Here is a 25,265-nt window from a genome sequence, read left to right on the forward strand (position 1 = left end):
TATTTAGGCCTGGATGAAAGTTTAGTAAACGTCCCTCTCTCTTAATTCAATTCAAACTTGCTGTATTAGCATGACAAATGTTACATATGTATTGACAAAGCACTTGTGATGTTTACATTAAATATGAAAACAAATCACATAGTAGTAGTGATAAAAACAAAAAAAAATTCTCCGAAAAGAAAATAAATGACTGAATGATCAGAGTCATATGTTTTAGTGAATTCAAGGAGCCAAGATTAAAACATAATCAGAATTAAATGGATATACATTTTCAAATTCATATTTCAGTTTTGTTTCAACATGTTTTCTTCCAAGAGCGACATGGTGGCTCAGTGGTTAGCACTTTCGACTCACAGTAAGAAGGTCAGTTGACATTTCTGTGAGGAATTTGCATGTTCTCTCTGTGTTCGTGTGGGTTTGATCCAGGTGCTCCGGTTTGCCCACAAGTCTAAAGATGCAGTATAGGTGAATTGAATAAACTAAATTGGCTGTAGTGTGTGTGTGTGTGAGTGTGTGTGTATGTGTAAATGAGTGTGTATGGATGTTTTCCAGTACTGGGTACCAGCTGGAAGGGCATCTGTTTTGTAAAACAAGTGCTGGATAAGGCGGTTCAATCTACTGTGGCGACCTCTGATGAATAAAAGACAAAGCCGAAGGAAAATGAATGAATTAATGTTTTTTTCCAATTATAAAATGTTCTCTAAATGATCATGGTATTAGCATAATACAACCTATTTACAATAAATATTATTATAATAAATTATTACAGCCATCATATTTTCTTCCCCAATTCGACACACAAAAAATGAAGTCAAGCACAATACAAATGGTTTCATCCAAAACATTTTAATTACAAGAATTAAATTAACAGCAATTGGTTTTCAAAGAACAGTGGAATGTTGGTCTTGCAATATTGCTATTCAACACAGACAAATTCCACAATGTCAAGACCTTACATTTCATTGTCAACATTAAAAAAAAAAACAATCAGCCAAAAAAAATAAAAAAATAGACGTGAAAAGTAAAACCACCAACATTCAGATTTAAAACCATCCAACAACCTTTTCATGAAACCAGAGCATGACTATAGATTCAACATGCATTTTGTAGATCACATCTGAACATCATATTCTCCTAACGCAGATGGGTTTGCTCAAGTAAATAAAACGTGAATCTACACAATCCTGACACCAATAATGATAAAGAAACAGAGAACCCATCCATGCAATAAATTATTTAAACAGTCCAAATCATCTTTCAGTAATTGTTCATTGTCTTGTAAAAGCAAAGCAGAATGGTTACAAATGGATCTCAAAATGGGTTTACTGTACAAGTGTATGGCAGTTAAAGATTAAATAGTCTGTAGTGTTTATGTGTTCTAAAGTAAGATTTAGGCACAGCAGCTATCAATATAAGTTGGCAGAAAGCTCGACTGTCCTTATATATAATCCTCGGGATGAAATTTAACATCCTAAAGTGTCACATCAGATGTTTAAATGGCAACAAATGTAAAAACAATGTGTAGTGATGAATTCTATTGCGTTATTTCATACAGGAGGTGTTGTGGAATTTTGACAGCCATGCTAACAGTAATGATTGCAGTCAGTTAGGCGAAAAATAAAACAATAATAATAATAATACTGTAATGAATTCCCATTCACTATTCTGACCCCTTTTTGATTCAATGGAACAGCAAACATCAGAAAATCTTTCAAAACAACACTTGAGCTCATTAATACACGCCGATAGAAATCCTCCACAAGAAAACATACCAGAAGTAAACAGTTCATTCATTCATTCAGAAACATACGTCATCCCTTTATTAGAAAACAATTCAATCACCAAGGCCTAATAACTTACTTGATATAAATAAACAATCCACTGCCAAAGCACTGTGTGTGTAGTGTAATTTATAAAAGTAGTCGATGTTTTTCCCCTATAATATGCAATGCTCTGTCAGAACAAATGTGTTTGAAATAAACACACACACACACACAGATAATTTATGATAACTCACGTTCATACTGTCGATTCAGGTCAATCAAACTTTGCTAGTGACGATATTTTTGTCAAGCTGTTTAACCGCTCAACCACTTGGTGGCGACATAGACTTTAAAAGAAATTGGTCTGATACCACGACAACTACTTTATAAACAGCTTTGGATTCATTTGATTTCCTTAACAATTTCCATTTTCTATCCATAAGTTTTGATTTCCATTTTTGGAAAAACCTATTGATGGACAATATGGCACTATCTTTCGTTTAACATCCTTCATCATTTCTCACTTGTAGATAAATCAAGTAATATCTTCAAATTTAACCAGCTGCTGAAAAAAAACAACAAACAGGATCAGGTGTTACTCCTTTAAATCGCGATTGTCTCACAGTTTACAACGGGTCAAAACAGAAGATCCATTCAGTTGAACACATTCCCTCACACGCTAACAGATTTGACCATACTTTACACTTCTCATTCTTACTTTAAGGCAAGAAAATTTGTCAAGGCAACATTCAATAGCAACATTGCATAGCTAAGGCAGAATTACCATACTGAAATAAACAGCATACTTTTTTTTTTTTTTACATTAGTTCAATTAATTAAATTCCATTAATGAATTTAAATTTACTACCACACATTAAAGCAACTGAACATATATTACATATAATAAATGTACACATTAATCAATTATTTTGTACAGAACATGTTACACAAATACAATTTTTTCTTGTTTGCCGATGTTGAAGTTAAGCAGACAATGTATGAATTATAATATCTTGAGAATTGTAACAAGTTGATATGCAATCCTATTTAGCCTTGGCTAAAGATTTAGGTATTTTACAGTATTTCCAATACAGATTTCACATGGCTGAAATATCATTTAAGTGTTTTTTTACACCAAAATTATTCAGCCATGATTATTTTTTTGCCCTGTGGATTTTATAGCTCTTTCTTTTTACTATACACTCTCAGAAATAAAGGTACAGGAGCTGTCCTTGGAGCTGTACCTTTCAAGGGGTACAAATTTGTACCTGAAGAGTTCATATTGGTACCTCATAGGTACGTTTTATGTACACTTGGGTACTAATATGCCCCTTTGAGGTACCAATGTGGATTCTTTAGCTACAAATATCTATCTTTTGAAAAGGTACTGCCTCAGTGACAGCTCCTTTACCTTTATGTCTGACAGTATACAGTATATTCTGTATATTACAATTCCCTGATGGAAATACAATTTGTTACGATCCTAAATGGAAAAATAGCTAAAATTTGTTCTCATGGAACAGCTCATGAGAAAATCAAAATGAAGCATTAAACACATATATCCCTAAATGGGAATTGCAGTGATTTCCATTGTCAAACTAAAAACTCAAAGAAGGAACAATGACCCAATGAACAAATCTGAACATAGCAGATCATAGATCTCAAACACAATTCCTGGAGGGTCACAGCTCTACACAGTTTCAGTTCAACCCTATTTAAACACAGCTGATCCAAACAATCGAGTGTTTAAACGAGGCTTGAACACCTTGATCAGATGGATCAGCTGTGTTTGATTAGGGTTGGAGCAAAACTGAGCAGAGCTGTGGTTTGAGTTTATTATTATTATTATTTTTTTTGAGTTTGAGACCTATGGCTCAGATGGTGCATGGAGCATTTTGATTTACTTAAATACAGGCTATGTTGGTCCAAGATGTCAAAAATGGCATTGGTAATGTTCTTAGCCACTTCAGGGCAAATGTCTCCAGTGAAATGACAGTGATGGTTCCAGCATCCTGCTACATGTTTTACACAACAATCAGATGTGCATTCAAGTCTCCTAGTCTCACGAATGTGCTTTTTTGCCGCTCCTCTTTTTATTCTGACTGTAAATCAGCTGAGTGAGGGAACACAGAACGCTTCACGACATCCAGGCCTCATTATCCAGGCTGGACTCTGAAGAATAAGCACACTCCCTAGAACCCATAGCTGTAGACCGCTGTTGGGGTTGGATGAGGTCAGCGATAGCCTGATGCAGGGCTTTGTGTGAGGGTTGGTGATTGTTTATTCGTGGGGACTGTGGGGGCGTCTGGAGGGGAGACGAGTTGGCAGGAGACTGATGACAATGATTTGCATACCGTACAGGCGTAGGGATGCGTGATGGGCTGTTATCGGGTCTGTTGTCAGTGCGAGGTCGTATCCGTGGACGCAGCTTGAGCTTGTAGATGGACGGGACTCTCTCTGCCTTCTTTTGACTTTTCTTGGCACGGAGGACAACTGTGCCATCCGCATCCCCATTGGCCAGTGGCCGAGGAGGAGTGCAGGAGCCCTCAGATGGAGGCTCACTCAGACTTAAGCACATGGAGGAGCTTTCACTGGAAGAGTCCTGATAGGAACAGTCATCAACAGGGGGTGGAGGGGAGGGAAATGATTCAGGTAGAGGCTGGTCAGCATTGTCATATGGCAGGTCCGGGTGATGTTCACATTGTGGCACGTCTGCCTCCAACCCAGGCCATTCCACCAGTTCCTCTTGGCTCTCCATTGGTACCTCAGTCAAAGGAAGGCTGCCATTGATGTCTTTGGGGTGGCACACTGACCTTGATAAGCCTGGATTTGAGGTCTCCCCTTCCTCTATGGAGCTGGAGATGGCTGGGAGCTTACGGAGACCGCTTCTGCCACCCCATCGCTCTCCTTCCATCATCCCCCCGTTAGTGAGGCCTCCACGAATCTGGCTATGCAGAAGGGCAGGAGGGTCTTCGAGTGCACAGGTACGAGAATTAGTCCGTTTAGACTCTCGCAAATCAGGCAGGACTCCCACTTTACCTCCAACATTAAGAGAAGACGTTGAAGAGTTAGAAGAAGAGTAAGCAGAGTCTGTAACGTTAGTGTCACCAGAAGAGTTTGGGAGTACCCCTAAAGCTTGTTGAGAGCCAGGGAGCTGTAGTGACCTCATCTCCCTTCCAGCAGATGCTTTACCGTGCCCAGCCTTAGCTTGTTGCGTATTGGCAAGAAACTCTGCCTCAAAGCTGCGATACAGGTCTTGCTCCCTTTGAGGGTCAAGACTTGGCAACAGGTGTAAACTAAATATGCTGCTGTCCTCCTGGCTCTCCTGCTGTTGGTTGTGCGGATTTGCCCAAACTCTTTGGTCTCTTCCTATAGATCTTGAATTATGAGCAGATCGAGGGGAGCGTGGTGGATGATGACTTGAACGGGGAGAAGAATGTGGGGATCGCCGTCCTGGTTGTGTGACAGGGGGAAGTAACTTCCGGCTTCCAGAGGATGGTGACCGAGGAGCAGGAGGCCTTGGCATGACCATTCCTTTTTTCGCAGGACTTCCACTAGTGCAGCCCTTCGCAGGTGAGTTTGAGCCTGAGGAATTTGCTTGTCTTCTAGGCATACTTCCACTTAATTTTGGGGAAGCTGTCGGCACGTGCTTGGGTCTTAGTTCCTCTCTTCGATCTATGGAAAGAGGATGAGGGTCTTTGCGGCGGGGAGATGATCCAGGACTGACATCACCCAGTCTACCTCTAGGTGTCTTACCCTGGCTAAGGGAGCGTGGCGTCTGCAGTTTTCGTGGACCATCAGGCCCCAAAGATCTGCCTCTTTCTGTATGGGGTGTTCGATGTACCTCTGCTAGGCCCTGAGGTGGACTAGGTTTCAGGATTGTACTGGCCTGCTGTGCAGGGCGCTCTCTGGAAGCACTGCGTGCACGGGTCTGAGGGGTTCTCAGGGCTGGAATCTGTGCTGCCCCTCCAGGACGTTCAATAACATGTTTTCCCTCTTTTCGGTTCACCAGCAGAACCACCTCATCTGCATGTGCATGCCGTGTACCCAGAGAGAAGCGGCCTCCTCCTGTGCTTCCTCCTTTAGAAGAAGCAGTAGAAGAGTCACTGTCTCCTGAAAGCCTGCGGGCTGGAAGAAGAGATTCCTTATTTCTGTGTGAAAGAAAAGAGAACAACTTAGATATGGCCACATATGAAATTAAACATAATCAAGTTCAAACCATGCATCCACTGAATAATGTTATGCTTATCTTCTGTGCTTACGAAAGTTGCATTTTTTCCCAACAAAAATAAAGTGAATGTGATAAAAAAAGTGATAAAAAACTTGTCAATGTTGTCAAATATTAAAACCATTTAAATTAATTTAGATTTATTCTTCTGATTGAAATTCAGCTGTCATTACTCTAGTCTTCAGTGTCACATCAACTTTCAGAAATCTTGTATGAATAACATTCATGGTTTTCTGTAATACTTGTCATTCAACAGACCTGCTGAGAGCCACATGCAGGGCTGTATCCTTAGAAGCCATTTTCTTCAATATTAGAGAAACTACCATAGAGGTAGGGATTACTTGCCTCTGGCATTATCAAACATGTGCACACACCTTTTTCACATACGTGAAATACAAAAAAAATTAACTTTTAAAAATAAAAGTATCAATTGCTATGTTTTCATCCACCTATTTTTATGCACATTTTTGACATTCGCATAAAAAAAAACGGTTGTTGGAAATGCCAAGATGCACATAAATTTACAAAATGTGCATAAATAAATATGGGCATATGTTTGTGCTCTACGTCTCACCACACATTTATTGCATGTCAGCATCGTCTTCTGAGATGCAAGTCATTTATTATTTAAAGAGAAGATTCACACAAATTCTCCTACCGCAGCAAATTCTTTTTTTATTCTTGATATTTGGTGCCAGTTAATCAGAAAGTTAACTTTTTTTAATGATTTTGTTCTCTTTGACTCATTGGATGAAAATGCTTCTTTATTCGCATGTCTTTTTATTCGCATGATATTCCAGTTTTGTACATATATTTAATTCACATTTCTGGGTGGAAACATAGCTACTGTCATTCTTTTCTTTAATTTTAAAGACTAGTTTATGTACAATGAAACAATACACAGAGACTGCATAAGAATAAAACCTACTTCAAAATCAATCCTGAAACTTTAGCCGCTTTTCCACTATTGTGCTGAATCGTTCTTTATGCTGAACCGTTCCATTCCGTGCCAAACTGGGCCAGACAGCACGGATACGGTTTAATTTTCCACTGTCGTGCTGCGACAAAGCTCTTTGAAACATTACTAATTAAATTTAAATAATAGCTGAAACTAGTTTTTTCATGTTCATAAAAGCGAAAGCAACTTTGTGATCAACACTGTTTTGCCGCTCAATCAAATAGGGTTGCTAAATATAGGTAGGCTACATATGTCAGAAACCTTATTTATTTAGAGGTATGTTGTGCAGCTAAATTTTATTTAGAGGGAAAATGACCAAAATGTAATGTGATAATTGAAAATGATTGGAGGGGAAATAAATAATATATTAAAATCTCTGAACATAACAGAAAATTAAACAATGATAAGGCAACAATAATAGTGTATTTAAAGTGGCAGAAATATATTTTTGGACAGGCCTTGTCAAAAGTGAGAGGGCACTTTCTCTAATAAAGATATAGCTTATAAATTATTTCGGGCCGAGAACAGTTTGTAATCGTGCCGCGCCGTTCCAGGCTCAGTGGAGAAACAACCGTAACCGTACCGAAGTGTTCTTAGAAAGATTCGGCACAATAGTGGAAAAGCGGCTAGCTACAATAACATACGGATCCTAAGATCCTCTTTAGAAAAGTGGAATATTTTAGGATGTTTTATTTAATTTTATTCAAGTACACGTTCTTACTTAGCCAAGAAAGTGAGATACACATCACCTGGCATCCTTCTTCTGTAATGTAACCTCCATAAACCGTTTGCTGACCTGTTTCTGAAGTGACAGACCTGGGGCCTGAGATTATCCTAATCTGCAGTAATCCAACCTGTCTCACCTGCAGGTCTGGGAGTGCAAGTGTTAAAGTGTGCTGCTCTGACGCTTGGCCTGCTTCATTAGTCAGACTAAGGAAACCGAGGCACACGGCCAAGGTAAACCAGCAAGCTGTTCATGGTGCAGTTATACAATGCCCTTGCTGCACTTGGAAACACTGACGACAACAAGTATTTCCCGCTATCTGATGGAAATAATGAAGCACTTTTTGAAACTTCAGAATTTTAGGAAATGTCTGTTGTCATTTTAAGAGTTGTGTATATTATTGAACAACAAGGTGTTTCCAGTTATGGTTAAACGTTTTGTTTTTGAGCAATTGTAAAAAAAAGAAAAATGATACTTACATTATAACTTTCCCATTACCATTAAAATAATGACAAATAAGAACATTTACAGTCATGCGAGACCATGCTATCACTTGCATTATTAGGCAGGACGATCTCCCATTGTAAGGTTGTCATAATCGTTTTCTAACACAAGGTGGAGTCATTAACTGGACAACAAGGGGATGGATGACAGGACAATGTCACCTGGGATTTGCTCAAATCTCCTTGCAATAATCTGTATGTGTGTCACTGTGTGTGTTTATTTGTGTGCATGTGCACTGTTGCCTGAAGATGCAGATCACTTTTGAGGTACAGTGCATGAGCAGTGTTATTACTTGTGTTGAGTTAACTAGGTCAGTGTGAGCAAATGGCAGACACCCTGAGGGATCTCTTCAGACAAAACAACCGTACAAACATGCTATCATGCATGTGCTCCAGTCATAACGCTTCAAGCTTCAGTTCTTCCCTCACAGAGATGGCACACTTTCATATTCAAACATGCATGAAGTCATTCTATGAATTGGTTTTCTTTTGTTTTATTACAATTTTCTCTCTATGTCTATTTAGTTTAGCCATTTGGTCAGTATTGATATTTCTTTTTGTACAGAAAAAATATTAAAGTAATAAAAACCAAAGATCAATATTAATATTATTGATTAATTTTCCTTCGGCTTAGTCTCTATTTCAGAGGTCGCCACTGTGAAATGAACTACCAACTATTCCAGCATGCTTTACACAGCGGATGCCCTTCCAGCCACAACCCAGTACTAGGAAACGCATATTATCAATAAACAAATATTATAATATGAAGCAGTCTTCTTAAATGTGCATGTTCAAAATTGTTTTATTTATAATTTACAAGATGTGTCATGTTTACACTTCTATATTCAAAGAAGATTTTCTCAAGAAAATGTGAAGGCTTTTGTTTTTAAGTTGCCTTTGGCTCGGGTGTGTTTTTTAGGTACTTTTCTAATTAAGGTACTTTCCTAAGGGTTGTAAACATGCACATGCCACTTCTGATCCATTTATTGCATGCTAAATGAATGAAAGTATTCAACCTTTTAAATTGTGCTGTTTTTGCAATCAATTGTCAGTATGAATATTCTTCTTTTGAACGATAACATAGTTTCAACTTAATTTGTATCTCTGTGATTTTATATAACAGGCACATCAGAAAACAAGGGGAATCTGTACAAGACATGCTGTGCGCCATATGTACACAGTGGCTACTTTCTCTGTCAGCAATTTCCTTGCGATTTCAAAAATAGTAATTTACACATTTCTGACAATCAACAACTTATCTAAAATGAAAAAGCGGTGACTTTACAATTATTGTCTAGGTGCATTTTGATTCAACAGTGACTTTCAGTGGTGGAAGAAGAACTGAAAAATCATACTTGGGTAAAAATACCATTACTTGCCTAAAAATGTAGTGCAAGAAGAGTAAAAGCATCGGTTGTAAATAATACTCAAAGTAACCTATCAAAAGTACTTAATAGTAGTGAGTATTACACTGGAAAAGGCTGATGCATGTACATGCAATTTGTGGGTGTGTAAACGTAACATTCTGTAGTGCATTTAGTTTGCCCAGCAGGCACACAAATTCATAAGACAATAATATTAGGTTAGATTTAGGTCATGATGTCAGGTCACCAAACTTCAATGTCTAGCCAGTGTCCAAGGACAATGTTATTTTGATGTCAAAATAACAACATCAAATGACGTGGACATTTTGTTGATTCAGGTTGTGTTAGAAAGTGACCAAAATCCAATTTCAAGCCAACATCTTAAACCAACATCATATTGACGTAAAATACTGACATTTATTCGTCAGGTATGGCAACCAAAATCCAACATCAGATAAATGTCATAGTGGTAACGTCCACACAACGTCAAGCTGTAACATCATTAGACATTGATATATGGTTAATTTCAGGTTGGACGTTGGACACTGACAGCGGCTTGGCACTGAGTTCTGACGTCAACTGATTTTCATTTCCAAACAAAATGCAGCGCCCCCGCGACATTGGAGTACAAAATCAATCTGACAAGTGTTTAAGGCCATTTCGGTCTTCATACAGTAAGCATCTGTCATTTTTTCATCAGTGACATGCATCAAAACAGTCTCTGGGTCAATGCTTATGATTTTGAACATCTTCTTAGACACTCTGAATGTTTCCAAAAAGTAAATCGCCCATGTCTTGAGGTAGTTCATTATGATACGATTTAAATTCTATGTGCGAATTGATTGGACAGGAATCACAGGACTGATTTTTCTAATCCCCATAGACAAGAAAACATGAAGTAGTGACTGCAGATGGAAGGAAAGTACAGGAGTAAAAGCACCGATACAGCACTATAGATGTACTCAAGGGAAAGTTAAAGTACACTTTTTAAAAACTGCTTAGTAAATTACAATTTCTGAGCAATACTACTCACAGTAATTTGAGTATTTGCAATTTGTTACTTTACACCACTGGTGACATTTAGGTACTTTCCTATAAACTGTAAACACACACACATCTTTGTAAATCCACAGCTAAACACCCAAACACACCGCACTAACCTGAGCGGATTAAAGTGGCGTGGCTCTGATCTGTCTCGTGGTGGTCGAGGCAGCAGTGTTGTGGGCCGTCCTGTGTTTGTGTCCATCTCCACAGGCACGGCTGCATGGTGTGACCTGCCGGGTCTTGATGGAGAGGATTGCGCAGTGGTGCCCATTGCAGGGTCCAACGAGCGTCTGTCGGGCATTTTGTAGGGTGCGATGCCCTCATTACGCCAGTGAGGTCCTGGGCTTGTTGAGCGGGAAGAATGAGTGCTGGAGCTCTTACTGTGAGGAGCCTGGCCACTCGCTTTTGCCTGCTGATACCGGTGAGCTGTCAAAGATAGAAGTATGTCAGACAACCCTTTTAAAATTTATAAGAAAATAATAATTACCTCATAAGTGAATTGGAAATCAATACTGATATACAGTAAATGGTCATTTCGAAGTGGTTTGTCAAGTAATGACTTCCCAAAAAGGCTTTTTTTTTTTTTTTTAAGTTCCCAGGTTCTGCAGGTTACAATGTCCCGAATCTTGCTTGCCAATCTTAAGCCAATTGTAATGTATTGTTTGTATCAATTTGGAATTTTCCCAACCAGCGCAAAACAAGGGGACCATAGTGAGTGCTCCGACTTGGCCCCCCCTGGTCCACAAAAAGGCTTTTTTTGTGTCTTCTATACTACTTTATAAAAGGTTGAGTCATTTTTAAATGAACAAATACTTTTAATCAGCAAAAATAGAAAATCTGAGTATTTTTGCATACATTTAAGTATTATTTTTATGGTAATAAATAAGGAGGGCAGCTATTATCAATCTGTTCCAAACACATTCACAAATAGATTGAAATGCACTATAAGCTTTGATATTGGCCTTAAATGAGTGAACTGACTACTATTCACCACGAAACACGAGACAAAAAACTTGTAGAACTTGAATTTATGAAACTGAAAGAAAGTAAACAAGCAGACTTGAGAAACACATGTAGCTTTGTTTAAAAATTTCCAAGAAGTCTTAGAGACAGGAAATGACACGAGTGGTGAGCTCACCGTATGCAGCACAGCGACAGGGATCGTGTTTGTCGAGGTAATGCTCAAGTGTGTCCCAACCTCCACCCACGCGCACCATCACATGAGTCCGTAACACCTACACACAACATAATAACATAACATATTAATTACATTTGCCAATTATATAAAGTAATCAATCAATTGAAAGTATGGTCTTACTCTATTCTAGACATGGGCCGGTATAAAATTCTGACGGTATAATAACTATGGGTAAAAATATCACGGTTCCACGATATCATGATATTGTAATTACTGCTCTTTAATATATTCTTTTCAAATGTCTGGGTAAAAAACAACCTTTTCCCGATTAAACATGGTATTTATTTTTTAACATTTAAAATATTTTGAAACAATAAATGTCAGGCTAAATAATTTAAATAAATCATTGACTTTTGCTGTCTTAATTAGTTTCAAAAACACTGATTTATTTTCAACTTGAAAAGGCATCTTTGGAACTTACACATACCATAGAAACAGCATAACAGAAAGTTTTATTGACTTTTCAAAACATCTGTAAATTTTAAAACTGGTTATCATCCCATGCCGACTCTATTCATCTGGAATGTGTTGTCTTAAATAACAACAACAAAAAAGTAACAAAAAATAAATCAATGATTACTGAACTAGAAATGTTCACAGTTAGGTTAATGGCTCCAGATGAGAAGATCGATTGTTTAGTGGTAGATGACGTAAGTTTGCCAAATGGAAAAATACAAAACAAAGTACAGGGCATGAAAAGACTGCATCAGAATGTAGTAAGCCATATAAAAACATCAGAAACATGCCGTTTTAAAGGTATAATATGTCGTCATTCAGTGCAAAGAATGACTATGGAGCAGAGTTGGGTGCAACTGTATTCCCATTCAATTTTGAGGAAACGCAGCAATATAACAAGTTAACTTTTAAATTTGTGTGATTTGATTACAATTACTAAAGTCAATGTAATTGTTTTACTTACATTACAAATATAGCTTTTAGGAGACAACATTTGCTTCATTTAAATTATGCTTTCAGCTGCAAAGTCAGTTAATGAGCATGGGGTTTTAAATAGCTGGAGAACATGAGCTGGGGAGAGTAGTTGCTTCTTCAAGTGGAAATACAGACATTACTTTGATTACCCAAAAACACAGCAGCGCAAATAGGCTAATTTGGATTTTTATTCAGGATTGGGAGTGAATGTATCTTCTGAAAATGTGAAGAGAAGTATAGCTACTTATAGGGGCTGTTTACATGTTGCATCTTTTGCATCAATCCAGTTTATTATTTCCAATGGAGACGCATATTGTTAGCGAACGCACTTTCATATTCCTGGTTTCAATTCAACATTTCAGTATTTACATTTTTTCTCCACAAGCACAAACATAGCATGTGTTTTTCCTACTATGAATGCCAAGTATCCAGTTTTCTTCAAAATGTCTTCTTTTGCGTTCAAAAGAAAAATAAAAGACAAACAGCTTTAAAACAAGTGACAATCTCTTTAAATCTTTTGAATTTGTCAAGCTGCTGTGTTAAACGCATTGTAATGTTTTTCACTGAATGTTAAATTACTGAAAGCTGCAGTTTATTTTTTTTATTTTGTATTTTAGATATGTTATAAAAGTAACAAAGTAATTAGTAATCTGATTACTTTTTACATTAAGAAATTAGTAATGTGAGGAAGCATGGTGGCACAGTGGGTAGCACAATTGCCACACAGCAAGAAAGTCACTGGTTCAAGCGTCGGCTGAGTCAGTTGGCATTTCTGTGTGGAGTTTGCATGTTCCCCCTGTGTTTGCGTGGGTTTCTTCCGGGTGCTCTGGTTTCCCCCACAGTCCAAAGACATGCGGTATAGGTAAATGTTTGTGTTTGAATGAGTGTGTATGGTTGTTTTTCCTTGATGGGTTGCAACTGGAAGGGCATCCGCAGCGTAAAACATATGCTGGATAAGTTGGCAGTTCAATCTGCTGTGGCAACCCCAGATTAATAAAGGGACTGAGCCGAAAAGAAAATGAATGAATGATTAATTAGTAATGTAATCCAATTACAATTTTCCAGTAGTAATCAGCATTTTTGTAAACTGTTACTTTTTTAAAGTAATTTACCCAACACTGCTAAGCAGTAGGTCTCTTTGTAACATACAGAGCTTCAAAACAAGAATTAACATGTAAATTAGTTTTTTACATATTCTGAGAAAAAGAAAAAAACGCTGGTAGTGCTAGCCCATGCAAAATCTGCTTCGACAGAGAGATTGCTTAGTTGACATTAGCTTGTTGCTGGGGTATTCTGGGCGATTTCTCACTCAAAGGAAGCCCACCCCTAGTCTTTCTTCAAGCCCTTTAATGTGGCTAATTTTTTTGATATGTTTTATTTTCCCCAAGGCAAAAATCATAAGCCTGAACACATAAGAAAAGACATATCATATGTTTACATACTGCAAAATCTAACTTCTTCTGCAAAATCCATAGCACAAACAGTACTGCTAGTTATTTAAAGTAAAGTCAAGTCAAGTTGGCTTCATTGTCATTTCAACAATATACAGTGCAGTAGACAGTGAAACGAAATAATGTTCCTCCTGGACCAAGGTGCTACATCAAACAACATGAATTGACAACATCACAGAGGACTGTGCACTACTATAAAAATGATAAGAATTAAATAAAATAAGATAAACTAAAATAAAAAAATAAGTAAAATAAGAATAAAAGTGCAAAGTGCGGTTTGTGCAACATGTAGTGCAAATAAGATTGTTGACCAGTACATGATGGATGTTGTGCAATTATTGGATCAGATTTAAATACTGTACATGTAAACATTTGTCACTGAGGTAGAAATGTTGCACAGAGCAGTGTAAAAATAGCATTTGTGCAAATATTGCTGTCATTGTCCATTCATTTTGTGTATCAGTCCAGTTTCTTAATGTTTATTTTAAATTTTTTTAAATACTGTATATCTAGGCAGTAATAATAGCAACACATATCTTCAAACACCGCTAATAGCACAGGTGAAAGAGCATGCCAGTGAGTCAGTTGATTATTATAAGATCAGCCTCTTATGCCTTATAGCAATATATATACAGTTAAAGTCAGAACTATTAGCCCCCTTTTGTTTTTTTTTCTTTTTAAAATATTTTTCCCAGATTAAGTTTAACAGCGCAAGGAAATTTTTACAGTATCTCTGATAATATTTTTTTCTTCTGGAGAAAGTCTTATTTGTTTTATTTCAGCTAGAATAAAATGAGTTATTAATTTTTTAAACACCATTTTAAAGACAAAATTATTAGCCCCTTTAAGCTATTTTTTTTTTCCGATAGAGAACAAACCATTATTATACAATAACTTTCCTTATTACTCTAACCTGCCTAGTTAAAGTAATTAAGCTAGTTAATTATTATTTACTGTCATCATGGCAAAGATAAAAGAAGTCAGTTATTAGAAATGAGTTATTAAAACTATTATGTGTAGAAATGTGTTGAAAAACAAATCTTCTCTTCGTTAAACAGAAATTGGGGGGAAAAAATAAACAGGGGGGCTAATAATTCTGACTTCAACTGTATATAAAACCAACCAACACTCACTGCTGCCTCCATTGCCTTCATTAACATGACAACACACTATGACAGAGATGAAGAGAGAACAGAAAGACACCACACTCTCTCCCTCCCTCACTCAACCCCCACTTCCAATGGAGAAGATTTAGCACTGACACAGCCCTTCTATTTAGCTCTGAGCGTCGACAGGGAGAAATGTAAGATAAAAGAGTGCTATTGATTCTTTCATCAAAAAACAGCAAGTAAGGAAAACACACTCTTTTGCAGTTGTTGACTGTGTACTTCGAACCTGTTACAACAAGGCTCTTTACAGTTGTAGCATTGCTGAACTCCATCTGCTGAGCACATGGTAAGGAATCATCATGTGATGAGTGTCTGTGTGCCGTTGCTATGAAAAGAGAGCACATCTGCCGGCTGGCACAGTGCCCACCTGTGATAACTTACAAGAACTGGAGCACCCGAGAATTCAAGATAAACTTTATATGCAGAGTTGCACAAATTAATTAAAGAAAATATCTTTGTGAAGATTAATGTTTCAATCTTGATTTATTTATATGTAAATTCAAGCGATACAGTTCTCTACACAGAGTGGGGGGGTAGATACTGTAGGCAATATTTAATGGCTGTAGAAATTTTTGTGCCAATAGAGTCATGATGAAAAGAAGCTCTAAATAGACAAAAATAGTTAATAGGATTTTACATTTCCCAAGATGATAGCATCGGCCATGAAAGGCAGTTTTATAAATATGGATTTAAGACACATTTTAAAAGGGATAGTTCAACCAAAAATGTATATTTACTGTTCATTTACTTATTTGGAGATAGTATGTCATTTTTTTTCTTCAGAAGAACAGAAGATTTTTATTTTTAGTGGTCTTTTGTGATTTGTACAATGCGAGTCAATGGTTACCCGTTTTTTGGAAGCTTCAGCTTGTTGCCCAATCTGAGGATTAAAGCTAATATTTTATATAATGTTCAATTTCTTGCACAAACTGATTGCTTCTCTTCATAAAACCCTCAGTCTATAATCAGGAGCCACTGGGATTGATTTGGACAGATTGTATGTGTTTTTCTTTTCTCAAAAATGGATAACAAATGACCTGCATTATACAAAACACCACAGACCATAGATTCAACAAAAAATCTTCATTAAGGGTCTATTGAAGACAACAATCACCTCTATCTTTAGTGTTTTGAGGGTGAGGACATTAACTGCAAATGTAATTTTTTGGATATACTACCTCTAGTTAATTTTCACCAATCTTGTATACTTGTTTTGGATGCATTTCCGGCATAATGATAATTAAAATAAGTTCCATTAATCACAATTACAATATCCTAAGAAGTAATAAACATTTACAGTATTTCCCAGTGATGCCTTGCAGCTGGAGGGGCATACGCAGCGTCAAACGAGCTGGATAAGTTGGTGGTTCATTCTGTTTTGGCGAACCCTGATTAATAAAGGGACTAAGTTGAAAAGAAAATGAATGAATGAATGAAGAATAAACATTTACAACTTTTTCATATTAATGTAAATACTAGGCTGTCAGTTAAAGATATTATCTTAAAGCAATAAATCCCGACAACAGCAACATGATAAAAATTGAGTTCAGTTACACTCAATAATATAATAAAAATTCTATAAAAAGAAATCTGCCTATCATTGGTTATATTCATGCTTGATTCTTCATCTAAACATAACGTTTCGGAAGACGGCAGTCAGTCTACACCCAGCTGCTAATACAAAGCACCTTGCCAAACCACTCTTACCAAAAGAAGGCAGGACAAAATAAGCTGAGCTGTTCACAAAGCAGCTGTACAGGCTGAAACAGAATATAACAGAATGCAGGGGAAACAAGACACACATTCCTGCCTACACTCTCTACTGTCCTGTTTAACAAAGGTTAAAAAAAACCTCAAAATGTATAAAAATATGAAAAGTTTAAATGAAAACATTTATAAGTTAGCAAAAAATGCATATATATTTTAAATTAATTCTGTTCTTTTGAACTTTTTATTTATCAAACCATCAAATAACCCATCAAAAACATTAAGCAGTACGACTTTCGTCAACATAATATAATAATAAGAAATGTCTCTTGAGCATTAAATCTAAATATTGATTTCTAAATGACAGAGTCACACTGAGGCCTGGAGTTATTGAGTAAAAAACCTATTTTTACATATTAAATATAAAAATGCATAATGTCCCACAACACTGATCATTGCACTGAATTTTTGATCAAATATAGGCCTCTTTCACAGGTACAAACTTTTCCGGAAAACTACCAGCAATGTTCCAGAACAGGGATCATGTGTGAACAGGCCCTTTTAGAAAATACCGGTAGCTAAAATCGGTTCCACCAATTTTACAATTCACTGTAACAATTCCGGTAATTTGCCAGAAGGCTGCACTGCGTGAACGCAAAAAGAAAATTGCCAGGAAGAATGCATTCACGATTAGAATGTGCCAACACGAGACGTTTACTCCAGCCAATCAGAACATTCAGACGCATTCACATCCGCGCTGTTTATGATAATAAAAGTCCTTCTAAATCATCATAATTTGTAATGTTGTCAAATGTGTAAACAAAGCTTTTTTTAACTGCGGTTAGCGCCTTCAGATGGTAGCATTTTTTCCCCCATACCTATTTTGTCTGACTTGGACTTGACTTATGACTTATGTTACAAGCACAGCCGATTACAACTAACTTATCGTTAATGGAATCAGAATTTACCACTATCTTGAAATGGATATGTGAATGGTCTTTTCTGGAAAAATTCCGGGATGTCCATGTCTATGTGAACAGCATTTATTTTTATTTAACAGTAAAGTTGTTGCAGTAATTTACTGGATATTTGGTGGTATCACTGTGTGAAAGGGGCTATAGAAACTTTGGAGGGAAAAACATACATTTAAAAAATGCGCAGACCCCTAATTTTGAACTCCTACTTTAATTCCTTTAAATCATCATAATCAGTAAAGATGTAATTATCTTCAGTGTGTAATTGTCACCCCTTTGCATTTAGGTAAATGTAGCTGCAGGCAGGTTTGCTTTTACAGTAAGTCCTAATGTAACAATTGAATTGTAGCCAATATGAGCATTGCACTTTTACAGCTTCACTGCTCTGGCCTTTAAAAACCCCTTGGGATTCAACCCCTGAGTCACCATGGCAACAGGCGGAAACATGCTGAAACCATAATTATGATAAACAATAAACAAAGCTAATGCTCTCTTGTGCCAAGGCCTCTGTCTTCAGGGCTTTCAGCAATTCAGTGAGTTTAATTTTCTTTTAACTGACACAGATTAAACCGTGCGACTGAATAATGTGAGTGTCCAAATGATGATAGTCTCAATCTTATTGCCCTTCACCTTCCATCTTTTCTTACTGATGTCATCACTCTGCCTCTGCTAGTGGAGGATGATGTGTACATGTATAATTATAGGCTCAGCAAATAAAAGGCTTCTAGCAGCACCAGCTAAGTTGCAAACACAAACACAAACACACACACAAACATAATGAGGAAAAACATTAAAAACAGGAAAAACCAAGACTGATGACGACTGAGAGAAATAGAGGGATATAGAGTTTCGATCACACCCTCCATGCGGAGGTGAATGAGACTAAATGGAGTTTGATTGATTCAGCCCTGCTGCCCTAGAGGAGGATAAAATTCCATCCAGAGTTTCAGCGAGTAACAATCTGTACGACAAGTAAGATGCATAAAGTGCAAATAAATACCCATAGGCACCCACGCATCAATCCAGAGAGTTGTGTACAGAGCACAGGAAATGACATAGGTCTCTATTTCTGTCCGCATTATGAATGGGTGTGGGTTCTTTTTAGATGAAGCTGGATAACAGACTTCAAGTCTTGAATAGGTCAGCCTGGCAACTGTGTAAACACCATTCAAACCTCGGGATGACTTATTATGGACCTATAATTATTATAGTCTGGCCTCCATTCTGGGAATGCTAAAGGTCCCAATGATACAGTAGCACAGATTCAGGAAGTAAATAACAGAATCGATGGCTTGATATGTGAACTCAGAGTGTGGCATTAAATGAATATGGCCAAATGAATCAGCAAAAATATCTATTTTATTAGGCTATGCATGATGTACCTCTCTGATTTATAATTGCTGACGATGTCTGTGGGTGTCACCATTCAAAATGAAAGTGCCCCTTTTTGCTTATAATGTCTCATTTCTAATCATCATAAATTAAAATAAAAACATATGACAGCTGTGGGAGTCCGAAAAAAATACAACTCTGACCAATGTAAGGAAAGTTTACTGGCACGTGACTTGTTTTAACTGTAGTGGTCCGTTTAGAAACTTTGCCATGTGAAAGCGAACCGCACCAAGAACAAAAATAAAAATTGTAACAATTTTAATCACTGTTTCAAAGCAAAACAATCAATCTACAATTGTGAAAGCACCCTTAGAGTTGTACATACCCTGATGAAGATGAGAGCGCTGGAGTCGCCCACTTTATACTTTCCTTCTGAGACTTTGGTCATGGGGAACTGTGACGGACAGGAGCACTGGCCCAGAATCTCCCGAACCTACAAACCATAAAAAAACACTCTTAAAATACATAACACACAATATGTTGATAATCATGGTAGTTCAAAAAAACATATTAATTGAAAAGATTGTCTTCAGTAGCACACATATGTGCATATGCTGCTCTATACATTAGTCCATAGTATGAAGCTTTCAAAAAAAAAAAAAAAACAGTATGAATTATAACTTTAATCAATGTGAATTATATATACATTACTGTGCAAAAGTCCCAAGCACTATACATGCTTTTTTGGCGTAAGACTTTGGCACAATATATAGTCACTCAGTCTCTTTATTAAAAAAAAACAGAAAATATATAAAATATGTACAAAAAACAACAGCATAACATTTCCTGAAATGTTCTGAAATAATGTGCTGTGTAATATCAGACTTCTTTTAGCTCTTTTTACTTAGCTTTACTTTTTACTTAGGTTTAAAGTATATATAGTCATATAGTTCTTTTGGCCAGGTGATCTCATACAGGCTTTATAATATTCAGGTCTGGACCCTTTGGAGGCCCTTTCATTTTAGTCTGTGTTTCATCAGCTATTCTTTTTCTCTAAATAGACTTTCACTGCAATTAGCAGATCCTTATCATGCTAAGAATGAAAACTGTTACTTCTAAAGTACTTTTAGTAACAAATGGAAAAATCTGTACTTTTCAACATTCACAATTCCATCAATTCAGAAATGCAGCTCAACCAAGGACAAACAGCATTTTCTAAACATTGTCTTTTACATGTCTTAAACAATTAAACCAAAAAAGTTTAAACTCTAACCTAACCTAACTCCAATCCTAACAAACCATACATCATCTGAAAGATAATTTCTTCACCCTGCATGAATCTCAATTTTTAAAAAAGACAAACAATTTTACACTTTTGGCTGGTTTTCTGGTAAAGGGTCACATAAATCCATTATACCATTAGTAAAACAACAAATGTAATGTTGACCTAAAACTTTTGCACAGTACTAACTGTATATATTTATTAGGAATGTTCAGATCTGATCTTGTGATTGGAAATTGGGTCCAACCATCCCCATCTCATTATTTTTTTAACACATCTATATTTATGCGGGGCACAGCGTTAGACCTCTTTCTTGACTTCATACAGAAACAGCAACGTATGCGGCATGTTGCATAAATGCTATTGGTTAAATGCTGGCAAAGTAGAACATGGAAGGAAGGTCTGGGGGTATAGTTATTAAATTGATGAGACTTTTTAGTGCTGTAGCAAATGTCCTTGAGGTAGAGATGTTAGAGGTAGAGATGTTAGTTTTCATGAAGAAAAACATACATTTCCTTCTGTGAACGTTACTACTGTGATGACAGTAAGAGTTAGGGGTGCAGTTCCTAAAAGCACAAGACTGGCTTTGCAAACATTGTGGCACTTTTATTTGTATTTTTTTTGTTTACATGCTTGCCGGGTATTTTAAGTTATTTATCTGTTATTTATTACTTGACTGTTCAAGCTACCTCACAGAAGTGCTCTGTTTGTTAACAGATATGCTGAATGTTAAAATAAGGTAAATTAAATAAAAAATCCTGGATCTGTTTCTTCGCTCTTTGTTTATTCTTTTTTTAAGGTATTATAGAAGTATCTTATGGGGTTTCGTATCGGTAGATGCTCAAAATCAATTGACGGGCTTGAGGGCAAAAAACCTGATCGGGACATCCCTAATTTATTATTTAGGAAAACAAGTCAATCAATCAATTAATCAATCAATATGTTATCACTGTTTGATTACACAACCCAAAAGGACTTAAAAGTGCATTGCCAAATAATTCAGTCAAACACACAATCACACGCATACTTGTAATATCTAAAAATCAACACATCTACATGCAAAATGCAAACAATTCAAAATAATGTGTATTTTTTCTTAATTTCAATAGTCTCAGGATAGCTGAAATACACAATTGATCTCCAAATGTGGAGTAATTTTATAGCCTTTAGTTGTTTACTAGCTCAATGTAGACTATAAAAGGCATTTAGTCACACTCATTCCACTGGATGCTCAGCAGCACCTGAACAGAAGCAGTTTCCTCTGAGTCACATCCCTCACCTCACTTCAACTCTGTACCAGAGAGTGCAGGATGCTGGGAGCATGTATAAGCGTGTGAATGTAACTTATATATGATGCATCATAGGTCGATCTGTTATTGACTCTTCTGCTGAGTTCCTGAGGTGATTGACTCATCGTAAAGAGCCCGACCTTTCCAATTCCTGTCACACCTAAACCAAATCCCTCCATGGGGAAAATAAACAGTCTCTCTCTCTTTCTTTATGCATCTCTCGCTCTCTCCAAAGCACAGAGAAACAAAGAGCCTCAAGTTGCGTCATATCCTGATCAGAATCTGGGACTTGCCCAATGATTAACTCAAAGCCACGTATGGGTAAAACGTAATTCTGGATGTGAAAGAGAGGGACGTAATATTGTGTATTGTGATTTAAAACGGTCAGGTTGGTTGAAAGCGCTGCGCTGGGTGGAGTGTTTGTGAATTTGCACAGACTTCTCTCTATTCTCTCTAGCTCACTCTGATGTTGTTTGTTGTCTTTGAAAAGACTGGCGTAAATGAATGTGGCACCAGGACAACAAACACGGCAAAAGTCCAGGAGATCAATCAAGATCCGACAAGGGAGAAGCAACGCGAGGACAGGGTTGAAACTCAGCAAGACAAAAATCTGACTCACACACACACACACACACCTTTGTCATTTAAAAACGGATGAAGACACAGACACTTAGTCAGCAAATAAGGAGCAATTATCACTAATTAAATGTCAATGTCTGCATATGGGTGTATCTTATAAAGATTGATGTCAGTGTTTTATTGCAATCCAAAATAAAAAGATGGTTTCATATAAACACTCGAATTACTGAGGCAGCCATTTTAAATTTGACAATTTTGTTCAAATAACACACATATATACTATTCTTGATTATTCATGGGATGTAAACAAAAACAATGATCCCAAAGTATTTCCTGTTTTACATTTTTGATTTCTATAGCTTCAGAGAATCTAAAAAGAGCCACATATTGATAAATAATATTATGATAGCTGTTTTAACACTAAATTATGATTGAATAGCCTTTTGTTACAGTTATAAAATAGTTTGATAACAAGCAGGAAATGTTCATGGGCCAATGACATGACCACATTGAAATGGTCTATATGAACTACAATGGCCTGACTTTTCCTTTGTGTATGTAAATTTCTTTTTTCTTTTTTAAATTACAAAACACAAAAGAGTTCTGTGTATATCCAAAGAGCTTAAAATGACCAAGAGGCGACACTCTGGTGTAATTTGGGAAACAGCCACTAGAGGGCGCGGCGGCCATTTTGGAATGAAAACTCCAATAGAACAACATGCATATTATAAGTCTGTAAAATAAACTATTAAAAGTGCTGATGTTCGTGATAATATGTGTTGTATTGTCGTCTTTCAGGTTGTATCTCAACTTTAATGCGCTTTTTGAATAAATAAATAAAAAACAAAGCAGGTGCTTGCCATCGCGACAGTAATGAGATCCAATGGACGGCCAATCACTTTCACTCCAAAATAAGACCTCACTTTATAATAATACTTTAAGACCTCATCACCATGTCAAGTTCTAGTCAGTATCAAACCTTTAACTTAATAACATTCATTCATTTTCTTTTTTGGTTAGTCCCTTTATTAATCTGGGGTCACCACAGCCGAATGAACCACCAACTTATCCAGCATATGTTTTACCCAGCGGATACCCTTCCAGCTGCAACCCATCACTGGGAAAACTTAATAAACAGTTGTTAATAATCGTTTGTAGTTGAGTAAATCAATGTAACACAACCGTGCAACAAAACTCAGATAAGCTCGGAGAAAAAAAAACAAAGCTTGAAAGAATAAATGACGTGGTTGTTTTCGGTGACAAGCATAGTTAAGCCACTGCTTAAACTCGTCTTTCTCCAACCAGGATTAGGCAAACTCACATTTTCCCATTTTGCCGTCTGTTTCGCTGTATAGTTTCGCTACATGTAAAGAGTGTCACGTCATCTTTTTGCGTTTGTTGCAAATTACGTGACATCACCTGGACGGAGGAGCTTGGCTGGACACATCCCGGCCTGAACCAATCAGGTAGATCTAGCACGCCATTGTTAATATTAGAAGAAAAAAATATATATTTATGATTTTTTTGTAGTCAAACACTTTGGACAACAGTTGAATAAAATTGAAGATCTCGTAAAAACGCTTTTAATTTTTTTTTACTTTAAAAGGGCTACATTTTCTCATAATTGATTTAGCAACACTTAATACTTTTTAAGACCCTGCAGACACCCTGTTTTCTCATAGCAAAAATAACTTTGTTCCAGAAAAGACTTTTCAAAACATAATTAAAAATAAAATTAAAAAACTGCTCATGAGCTATATTACCAAAAGATTGTATCTTTAGGGAAATGGCTTCATAAAATATGACAACAGACATTCAAGGCTTAATTCTAAAATCTCAATTGAAGTTTTGAATGTAAATATACTGTAACAAAAATGTAATTCTGTACAGTTTTATTTGAACAGTCAGAATGATGGCTATAACCATCCTAGTAGCTGAACAATTCTGTTAGTTTTAATTTAAAAATAAAATCCTAAAAAGTTAACAGCAGCTAGCTCTCTGCAACTCTCACATGGTCGCCCACTGAAGCTAAGCAGGATTGCGCCTAGTCAGTACCTGGATGAGAGACCACATGGAAGAGCTAGGTTAGTGAGACCAGCAGGGGGTGCTCAACCTGTGGTCTGTGTGGGTCTTTACGCCCCATTATATATATGGGGACTCTATACTGCTCTATGAGTGCCGTCTTTCAGATGAGATGCTAAATGAGGTCCTGACTCTGTAGTCATGCTAAAAAGAGTAGGAGTTTAACCAACCCAGGGTCATTCTGAAAATGTACCTCTATATACATTTCTGGAGAGAGCAAAAAACGTCACAGGAGGTCCGTTTTTTTGCAGTTTTTATTTTCACGAATCCGCCAGAGGCCGCTATGTACAGTTTTTCAGATTTCAAATTTCTCCCACGAGTGCCATTCGCACCTGCTGTTCTCGCGTAAATCAACCAGAGGCTGCTGACGACTTACTTACTGACTGATGCACCCACCCTCCCCCTTCCCTAAACCCAACCAATAGTGTTTTAAAAATCACAGACTAACCCGCCCACCCACTTGTCTAAACCCAACCGCTGTGTTTTGTAAGGCAATCCAAAAAAAAAGAAAAGCCCCCGTCTGATTTTTACCACGCTTTCAGATTTTACCACATTCCCACCTTGTTATTTTTTGTTTATTTTATTTTAAGCCTTTTGTTTTACCTGCTTTCTAGAGCTGTTCTTGAACCCTGGACTTGAACCCTGTCTTTGAGGTCAACTCTGCTCTACATCTTAAGTCCTAACTATT

At 36.9% G+C, this 25,265-nt stretch overlaps 1 protein-coding gene across 3 annotated transcripts in view; it reads right to left on the bottom strand.

The window, feature by feature from the left end:
* Positions 1-827: 827 nt before the first annotated feature.
* gas2l1 (growth arrest-specific 2 like 1) overlaps positions 828-25,265 on the bottom strand; it is a 53,426-nt gene continuing 28,988 nt past the window's right edge. Inside the window, exons 2-6 of one of the 3 annotated variants that reach the window (XR_015491200.1) lie at positions 19,731-19,838; positions 11,723-11,819; positions 10,701-11,010; positions 3,585-5,914; positions 828-3,488 (exon numbers count right to left, since the gene is read on the bottom strand). Coding sequence is in view for 1 of the 3 variants with exons in the window: in XM_087253486.1 (XP_087109612.1) it covers positions 3,901-5,914; positions 10,701-11,010; positions 11,723-11,819; positions 19,731-19,838 (2,529 nt within the window). In the remaining 2 variants the exon portion in view is untranslated. Of the gene's footprint in view, positions 5,915-10,700; positions 11,011-11,722; positions 11,820-19,730; positions 19,839-25,265 lie in introns of all 3 variants that reach the window. The other 2 variants (XR_015491201.1, XM_087253486.1) reach the window with 2 other exon arrangements.

Source organism: Danio rerio, chromosome 5, assembly GCF_052040795.2.
Source record: "Danio rerio strain M-AB ecotype USA chromosome 5, GRCz13ab, whole genome shotgun sequence".
In the NCBI taxonomy this organism is placed as follows: Eukaryota; Metazoa; Chordata; class Actinopteri; order Cypriniformes; family Danionidae; genus Danio; species Danio rerio.